General features: G+C 49.5%; 1 protein-coding gene across 1 annotated transcript; it reads right to left on the reverse strand.

The window, feature by feature from the left end:
* Positions 1 to 1,047: 1,047 nt before the first annotated feature.
* On the reverse strand, positions 1,048 to 6,656 carry LOC107107526 (uncharacterized protein K02A2.6-like; the record flags this gene model as incomplete). The annotated part of the gene is made up of 3 exons (XM_015407837.1): positions 1,048 to 1,089; positions 4,665 to 5,321; positions 5,472 to 6,656. Coding segments are annotated over 3 exons (1,884 nt in total), but the record flags the coding sequence as incomplete, so codon positions are not given.
* Positions 6,657 to 10,120: the final 3,464 nt, after the last annotated feature.

The following is a 10,120-nucleotide window of genomic DNA, read 5'->3' on the forward strand; positions in this document are numbered from 1 at the left end:
CTGCCCCTGCCAGAGCCTTTTAAAAGCCTTGCATTCACTTGACTGGCCACATTATGCTGAGCAAGGGCCTCAGTGGGGGAGAGAGGAACCCCCCCCTCAGTATAAACCCCTCCCCATCTTCAGGGGTAGGGCTCTTTCAAACCCTTCCTTTAGCCTTCTCTTCTTTTGCTCCCTCTTTCTCCCCTTTTCTCTCTGTGTTTCCGAGATTTAAATTTGCTTTACTGTCTTGGATGAAATATAAATACTGCTGAAACTGATATATACAAATTAATTGATGTTTAAACATGACTTCTTTAACACATTATAGATTTCCCATTCTGTAAGAATATTTATAGCCCTCCAGAGGACAAAATGTATTGAGAAACGATTCCCTCACTCAGCCCTCTTCCTCTCCTTCCTCTTTGCCGTACTCTTTTACTTTTACAAGCCAATCTTGTTTGCTTCAGGAATATAACTTTTCTTTCTACATACGAACACATGGGAAAAATCCTTCCTTCCTTCTAATGTATCATTAGAAAGGGGGGGGGATCCTGCTGCATTTTTTGGTGGTGAGATTGCTGCAGTTCACCTTCAGAACAGGTAGAATATATATTTTCTGGAGTCCTGGGAGACTGGGTAGGCTGCCATTGTTGCTGCCAAATCACATCTGAATTTAAACTCATCTAAGAGCCTGAGACAAGGCTAGGCAGACTTGACTTTCTTCCTTTAAAACAATATGTCATGGAATGGGCCCCAGAGAGAGGGATCATATCTGTCACTCAGTATGACAAGTATGATAAGACCAGAGGCCTTTGGTAACGACATCACTGAAACCAAGAGAGGCACCCCATGTTTATGCTGGTGACAGATATCTGGCCATATAGGATTTCTCTTTGGCAGAAATCTTTATATCTGTTTTCAACCTGAATCTGGTGTCATAAGAATGCTTTTCTACTGTCTCCACTGGGATAAATATTCAGCCTTCAGTCAGACCTGTGATTGATCGTGGTGGGAATAGCATATGCATGCTGGCTCTGAGTGTCCCTTCTGACTTGATTCTATGCCGTTTTACTTGGAAGCGTGAACCACTGAGTTCAGCAGGGCTTTCTCCTAAGTAAGCATGCACAGGATTACAGTCTTAACATTAGATCAATTCCCACAATATTTTAGCACCCCCTCCCAGAGCACCACAAATAATAATTTACATCAAAATTATGGTTCCTTCTTTTGTCTACGGAGAATAAATTTATGCAGTCCTTTCCTTCCTTCCTTGTTAGGATTAACATTATGAGATTTCAAGAAAAGAGATGGTAAAAATGTATATTTAATATCTTTCAGGCATAGGTTCCCAAACTTATTTGGCCTACCGCCAAAAGGCTGCTTTAGATAGGTTCTGGACTCTTCTTTCTTTATGCTTCCACCACCCCCTTATTTGTATTCAACACCCCCCAATTGCACCCAAGACTCTGACCACCCACCTGGATCATTCCAGCACCCTCAGGGGGTGGTATTGCCCACGCTGGGAACCAGTGTAACAGGGTCAAGTAACCATTTGGAGCTAAGGTATTTATGGTGGTCTTATATGCATTATTTCATATTTACACTACCATTAATGAGAGTTGGAATGTTTCGGGGGGGGGGGGGCTTTCTTCTCTTGCGTGCTTCCCCCAGCTCTGTTTCAAGTCTGAAAAGCAGCACAGGCGGTAGACAAAACCCCATCTTCCCCCAGAACTGAGGTTATCCTGACCAGAACACCCACAATGTAGTTTAAAGGAATTCCTGGATGACAACTCACTCCTTAAAATGGTGTTGTGTCCATAAGACAACTTGGGGACACACGCCTCATCAGGTTGCCAACTCTTGCCTGGAAAATTCATGGAAATTTAAGGGCACTGCTTGTGGAGGGAGGAAGTTGGGGAGGGACTTTGCCTAAGATATACCATAGAGCTTGCCCTCTGAAGCTGCCATTTCCTCCAGGAGAATCAATCACTGTAGTCTGGATATCAGTTGTAATTCCGGGATATCTCCAGGCCCCACCTGAAGGCTGGCAACCCTACTCACTGGGTGGTCCAGTAGTGTCTACCTTCTGCCTACCCTTGTTGTAAGGCAGCCCAAGATGAGTGAAAAAGCACTCTTGTTTTTCTTGATATTTTCTTTGGGTCCAGCTTAGTGGAGGGAAATTTAGGCCAAATCCAACAAGGTATGGGCTAAATCTATTTTTAAAGTGTAGCAGTGATGGTGGTGAAGAAACAGCATTTTTCTGCCACCATTGCATCTGCACAGTGTAGGCCAGTGGAGCTGTTCTGGGTGGTGAGAGGCCTACTGGGATTAGGGTTGCCAGGTCCCCTTGTTGCACCAGCGGGGGGGGGGGATTTGGGGGGTATTCTGGGACATCTCCGATGCAGTGATGTTATCTGTTGGGGGAGACACTCTGGTTTTGGGGCAAAACCCTATGGTAAAACTAGCTTCAAACTGGTTGCCACGTGTCACCCCCAACGTGATGATGTCACTTCTGAGTGACCTCACTGAGTCCGAGACGTCACACGCCGATGTTGCTGTTTGAGGGTGGGGTTTCCCCTGCCGACCAGCTGGCCAGTGGTGGACAGAAACCCTGAAAACTGGGGGGGACCCCCACTGGGACCTGGGGACTGGCAACCCTAACTGGGATCCAGTCTGCAGGAGGAGTTGGACTGCTTGGTGGCCTGCCATGACCACTTTGCTCAATGCTTTGCAAATAAAATATCTTCTATAAATCAGCAGTAACAAGGTCAGATGGTATCTGGGTGCTGATTTGTCTAGTGGTTTGGAATATTTACCAGATTATTCACTCTAGGGATGTGCACCGGATCTGTGGAAGTTTGAGGCCTACCACCTGCTCCTACGAGCTTTGACCTTCCTGCCTGCTTAAAATCTTTTGTGGGGGAGGGCCTGGCTGACTGGGTCTGAGTAGTTTAATGCCTCCTTGAGGAGATTGTTACCACAGCCCTAAAACAGGCATGGTGCATCCATGCCTAAAGAAATATACCCTGGACCCAAAATATTTAAATATTTATTGACTAGCCTCGACCATAACATTATTAAGCAAAGTGATTTGGCAGATGGTGGCTGGACAACTCCATGGTTTTCTGGATGAAGTGAACTATTGGGATACTTTTCGATCTGGTTTTTGGCCTGTATATGGGGTGGAAACAGCCTTGGTTTCCCTGGTAGATGACTTGCACTGGGAGATGGATAGGGGGAGTATACCATACTTCTATGACTAGGAGTGCCTTTCAACAGTTTTGATTGGTTAGTCAGATGCAGCCTTTCCTGGGCAGAAAAGATCTGGCCACTGTGGCGCATCTAGATTAGATTACTGCAATGTGCTTTATATGGGGCTGCCCTTGAAAAGTGTTCAGAAACCTCAGTTGGTACAGAATGCTGCAACTAGGATGGTGACTGGAATGGGTTCTGCAGGCCAGATCTCTCCAATCTTGGTCCATCTTCACTCACTGCCTTGTTTCCAGGCCCAATTCAAGGTGCAGCTGTTGACTTTTAAAGCCCTATTCAGTCTGGGACCAATGGACCTTAAGAATAATGTTAGATCGCGCTAACAAAGGACTCGTACAGTGATTCAGCAAGTGATTCAGCTTTATTGGAAGTAACGAGCAAGCACTAACTCAGTAAGAAACCAGAACAGAAAACAGTGGGAGCTTAAGCTCCTTTTAAACATAACCGGGCTAATGTAGCCACGCCTATTTACAAATAACAACCAATGAGATTGCTAGAATAAAGACCAATGGGAGTCTTTCCCTCCTAGGGAATGGTATCGTTCTGATTGGTCGCTGTTACGAAGCGACCAATAGGAAGTTCGCTCAGAGGAGCCCTGGTCTGGCTCGAAGCTTAACATGGGAGTCCTATGAGGTGATTCATGTAATCATTTCAATACATTACAATTCCTCCCCCCTAAGTTAAGCCATCATCCCAATTGTTTTATTATTTACATACATGCAATCAACCTTTGTACATCAGTTATTCCAACAGTATTTACACTCATAGTCCTTCAGATAAGTCGGCATTTGCCGCGAACGCTGGGACCTGCGGAGCGGTGCAGGCACCACGGGCAGACAAGGTTGTGGGTCAGAGTGGGTTTCACTACAGCCTGGATCAGGCACAGACTCGACTGGGATTTCAGCCCCGCACACAGGGTTCTGCCCTGACTCGGGGACAGTACCGGGCCTTTCGGTACTCACCGCCTGCTCTGGGGGTGTCCACTCGACATCAGGGGATTCAGCCGTCGGAGAGTCAGCGCTGTCCCTAGCCCAACGTCTCCTTAACTGATCTATGTGGCGCCGCCATATTCGACCGTCAGCTAACTGCACCACATACATTCGAGTACCCACAGAGTCGGATATAACCCCAGGAAGCCACAAGTGCCCGTTTGCATAATTTCGTGCGAAAACCTTGTCCCCTTTTTCAAACATGCGCACCTTCGGTTGCGCAGTGGTACGCTCGGACTGATCTTCTGATAGGTCTGGGTGCATACGGTTCAAACGGGTCGTGAGTCTCCGCCCCATTAACAATTCGGCCGGACTACGGCCTGTAGCACTACAGGGGGTGGTGTGCTGCAGCAAAAGAAAGGAGCCCAGCCTCTGGCTCCAGTCCCCTTCGTCCATTTTACCCAGGGCCTCTTTGGCCGTCCTGACCATCCGTTCGGCTTGGCCATTAGATGCCGGATGGAAAGGGGCCGAAGTCATTTGGCGTATGCCATTACTCGTGAGGAAGAGCCTAAATTCCTCAGACACAAATTGAGGCCCGTTGTCACTGACGATGACGTCAGGCAACCCGTGGGTGGCAAAAAGTCGGCGGAGCGCATGGATCACAGCAAGTGATGTGGTCGATTTCATATGCACGACCTCCAGCCATTTGGACATAGCGTCCACCACAATTAGGAACATTTGCCCTTGGAGAGGGCCAGCAAAATCTATATGCAATCTGGCCCAGGGTTTACCAGATGACTCCCAGCCTTGGGGTGTAGCTTGTGGGGGATCGGGTCTGACTTGCTGGCATTTGGGACACCCTCGTACCCATTCTTCGATCTCTTTGTCCAGCCCCGGCCACCAGACATACCCTCTGGCCAACGCTTTGGTGTGTACCATACCGGGGTGACCCTCGTGCAGCGACTCTAACACTCTCGTCCTGAGTTTGTCAGGAACCACCACCCTGTTCCCCCATAATACACAGCCCTTAGAAATGGATAGTTCATTTTGACGGCTTTTGTAAGGGCCGAACTCCGGTTCAACGCTTCCAACCGGCCACCCCCTCCAAACCCAGTTTAATACTCGGGACAGCACGCTATCCTTGGCCGTGTGTGCTGCAATGTCCCTGGATGATACCGGGGGTCGAGGAAGCTCCTCAATTGCCAAGACCTCACAGGCGGGGGCAGGGTCTGCGCCAATGTCCGGCACCGGGCACCGGCTGAGGGCATCCGCATGCCCAATCGCTTTCCCAGGCCGGTGCTCTAAGTCAAAATCATAAGCCTGCAAAAATATCGCCCATCTAAGCATGCGTGGGGACATGATGTTTGGCAATTGCTTATCGGGCGCAAAAATCCCCAGTAGCGGCTTGTGGTCAGTGACCAGCAAAAATCGTCTGCCAAAAATAAAATCATGGAACTTTTTGACAGCCGCTACCAACGCCAGACCCTCCTTGTCTATCTGGGCATAGTTCCGCTCTGCCGCAGATAGTGATCTAGAATAAAAAGCGATAGGCGCTTCGCTCCCATCAGGCATCAGATGGCTTAAAACTGCGCCTACTCCAAACGGTGAAGCGTCAGCAGCTAACACCAGGAGCTTGTGTTCATCATAATGCGTGAGTACGGCATTAGATGTCAGCAGCTCCTTGACTCCCACAAAAGCCTTTTCCTCGGCCTGCCCCCACTTCCATTTTGCCTCCTTGTGCAAAAGCGCGTGCAAAGGGGCCGCCACTGATGCCTTATGCGGTAAAAACGCATGATAAAAATTCAGGAGTCCTAAAAAGGATTGGAGCTCCTTCTTACTCACCGGCCTGGGGGCGTTTTGGATTGCAGATACCTTCTCATCCGTGGGGTGGACTCCCTCTGCGTCAATGCGAAACCCCAGGAAGTCCACACTTTCCACCCCGAGCGTGCATTTTGAGCGCTTAACTCTGAGGCCGGCATTTTGAAAACGCCTGAGGACCTCTTTAACCCGGTCCAGTAGTTCCTGTTCAGACCCGCCCGCAATCAGCACGTCGTCAAAATAGGGCACTGTGCCAGGTACCCCCCTTAGTAGACGTTCCATGAGGCCCTGAAAAATCCCAGGTGCTACGTTGACCCCGAATTGCAGCCTGTTCACTTTAAAAGCCCCTTGGTGGGTTACAATTGTTTGGGCCTCGGCAGCCTCCGGGGTGACAGGCAACTGCTGGTATGCCTGGGCCAGGTCAAATTTGGCGAAAATCTTGCCACCCCCCAGGGAAGCCAAAATGTGGCTTATTACCGGGACCGGGTACGAATGTTGCTGCAGCGCCTTGTTAATCGTACATTTGTAATCGGCGCATAGTCGTATGGACCCATCTGATTTGACAGGGGTTACGATCGGGGTCTCCCATTTGCTGTATGGTACTGGCTCTAAAACCCCTTGCTCAACTAGTTTGTCAATCTCTTTTTCCACCTTATGTTTGAGAGACACAGGTACTTTCCGATACTTCAACCTAATAGGTTTGACTGACGGATCTAAGTCAAACGCAACCGGGGGGCCCTTGTACCTTCCCAACCCTTCGGCAAATACATCAGGGAACAGGTCGTACAGCATGCCCCATTTATTTTCAGACATCCTGTTAATCCCAGAAATACCGATGCCCAATGGCTCAAACCAATCTAACCCTAGCAGGTTAACCCGGTCTCCCTCTGCAATCAGGAATGACAGTTTAACACATTTCCCCTTATACTCAACAGTAACAGAGTCCCGTCCGGCCAAGGGAATTCGGTTGCCCTGGAAGTCGGACACTCTGGTTCCCGCAGGCTGGAGCCGCCGCCGGCTTCGGTTCGGGAACAACTGGCGCCAGGACGCGGCAGAAATCACCGTCACGGACGATCCTGAGTCCACCTCCATTGTACAGGGTCGGCCGTCGAGGAGTGGAGTCACGGTGATCTTGCCCTGGCTGCTGGTGCGATTTACGGCCGATGCGCTCGACAAGGTCGCCGTCAACTGGCAGCTTGCTTCCGATGCTGAGGAACGGGTCTTGCCTTGGGTGCTGACTGGAGTGCCCCTCTGCGCTGACCGGTTGTTAGTTGAGGGATCCTTCTTCGCTGATCTGCAGACTCTGGCCAGATGACCACGCCGCCCACACGCTCTGCAGTCGACATCACGAGCCCAACAGGAGCCGCGCTGGTGCTTCCCGCCACAACCGGAGCAAGGCTTGACGTTGGTAGTCTTCGCTGGGGTCCGCTTGCCTCGAACCGCGTTGACGTCATCATCCGCGTCTTCGCCCTCGCTGTCTCGTTGAGCGTGTATACTGGGCTCTGCCACCCGCTGGCGGACCTCCTTCGTGGACTTCTCCGCTGCTTCCGCGGCCACGGCCTCTTCGTAGGCCACTGCCCAGGTCAGGGTGGTGCGGGCGAACAGCCTCTGTTGCAGCCTTTCATCTTTGAGACCGCAGACGAGACGGTCTCTGAGGGCTTCCTCCACGTTGTGGAAATTACATGGCCGTGCGGCTTTGCGAAGGGCCGCCACGAAATCTGCGATGGTCTCGCCTCCGGCCTGGTTCCGCTTGTAAAAAGCGTGCCGGCAGGCGATCTCCGACGGTTGTGGAGAATAGTGAGCCTTAAGCTTCTCCGTGATGTCAGCGTAGGTGACAGTCTTTATATCAGTTGGGGCCACCAACGACCTGGCTATGTCGAAGGTCCCCTTCCCGCAGGAACTCAGGAGGCATGCTCGTTTCTTCGCCTCATCGGTGATGTCGTGGGTCTCCAGATGGAACTCGAACCTGGACAGGTAGGAGTCCCAGTCTTCTGAGGAGGGTTCGAAGCACTCGAACTTCTGGCTTCCAGCCATCGGGGGAGACTTGGGCACCGGAGCTGGTGGCGCCTCCGCCGGATCGGCTGCTGTGCTCTGCCCGCTTTCTTCCGAGTCCGAAGTGTGGATGTCCGCAGGGCTGCCTACCTACTCTAACATCCCATCCTCGTCGCCAATTGTTAGATCGCGCTAACAAAGGACTCGTACAGTGATTCAGCAAGTGATTCAGCTTTATTGGAAGTAACGAGCAAGCACTAACTCAGTAAGAAACCAGAACAGAAAACAGTGGGAGCTTAAGCTCCTTTTAAACATAACCGGGCTAATGTAGCCACGCCTATTTACAAATAACAACCAATGAGATTGCTAGAATAAAGACCAATGGGAGTCTTTCCCTCCTAGGGAATGGTATCGTTCTGATTGGTCGCTGTTACGAAGCGACCAATAGGAAGTTCGCTCAGAGGAGCCCTGGTCTGGCTCGAAGCTTAACATGGGAGTCCTATGAGGTGATTCATGTAATCATTTCAATACATTACAAATAATCTATTCCCGTATGAACCTACTTGACCACTATGGTTTGAGGTACCTGACCACTATGGCCTGCTTTGGGTACCCCTGCCTTCTGAGTTCAGGCTGGTGGCAACCTGTGAGAGGGCCTTCTTGGTCATAGTGCCAAGACTGTAGAAATCTCTCCCTAGGGATATTCATCTGTCACCTTCCATCATTGCCTTCTGCCAGCCAGTGAAGACTTTTTTGTTTCATCTGGTGTTCCCTCAACAACCCCTCCTTCCAATCCTATGTATTTAATTTCTCTCTCTCTCTCTCTCTCTCTCGACATAGATATGTTTTCAACTCATTTGTTCTTATACTGCTCCAGTTTTAGTTGGTAACTGCCTTGGTGGCCCTAATTGGGCTAAAAGTTGGGTTATAAATCTTGTACAAAATTAATAAATAGGTCAGCTTTGCTTTTTAGGTAGGCATAAGCTTTAAAAGGTACGGAAATAATAGCATCATAAATGTGACTGATAAGGAATTAATGATTTGATAATGTTTAAAGGCCTCAGGGAAGCAGCACTATCTTTGCCTTCTAGTGATCGCTAAATGTCCAGGGTCCTTTCAACCCTTCCTCATGCAATTTCAAGCATATACATCTTGCACAAAAAGAATGCTTTGGTCCATGAAAGGCATAAGAGGGATAAACTAATTAATTCCAGGCCACAGAAGTGGAAGGAAAGCAAATACTGTGCAATTAATCAGGAGCGCCTGAACCCATCTCTTCTATCAGATATGCTAGAAAGTGCTAATTGCAGAAGATAAGCCACACAGTGGAGAGTGCTGTTTTGGCTTCAATACTAGAGAACTAGGGTGATGTTTTACTGCTCAGAAGTGTACAATAGAAGGGAGAGGGCAGCAGATTCCCCATCTCACAACCTCTTTTATCTCCGTCACCAGGGGTCATTTCGCAGAAAAAGAGCTGCAGGAGCTCATTAGCATAACTTATTAGCATATGCCACACCCCCTGACATCACCGGAAGTGTGCACCAGCCCCTCTGACAGGCAGAAGCACCTGGGATCCATTCTCTCCCCCCCTCCCTTCCCTTCGCCTCCAAGTCTGGTGAAGGAAAAGGGGAGGGGGAGGATCTCAGGTGTTTCTGCCTGACAGAGGTGCTGGTGTGCCCACAGCCAGCCTGGGTGAATTATAGAATCATAGACTCATAGAGTGGGAAGGGACCTCCAGGGTCATCTAGTCCAACCCCCTGCACAATGAAGGAAATTCACCAATACCCCCACACCCCAGTGACCCCTGTTCCACACCCAGAATATGATTAAAAAAAAAACCCTCCAGGATCACTGGGGGCCAAACTGGCCTGGAGAAAAATTGCTTCCTGGTCCCAAAGTGGCGATCAGCATTTCCCTGGGTGTGTAAGAAAGGGCCACAAGAACTAAGCACTGATTCAACCCTTCCTGCTCTACCTCTCATGATTTGCCTAAGTTCACACAATCAGCATGATGATCCTTTTAAAGTTGAAAGCATGATATAAATGCAAAGGACTATTTGTAAGATTATCACTTCTGGCAATCACTTGGAGAGACCCTATCACTCAGCTTCCATTGCCCCACACACACCCCAC

Source organism: Gekko japonicus, unplaced genomic scaffold (assembly GCF_001447785.1).
Source record: "Gekko japonicus isolate JY-2015 unplaced genomic scaffold, Gekko_japonicus_V1.1 scaffold3420, whole genome shotgun sequence".
Taxonomy (NCBI): Eukaryota; Metazoa; Chordata; class Lepidosauria; order Squamata; family Gekkonidae; genus Gekko; species Gekko japonicus.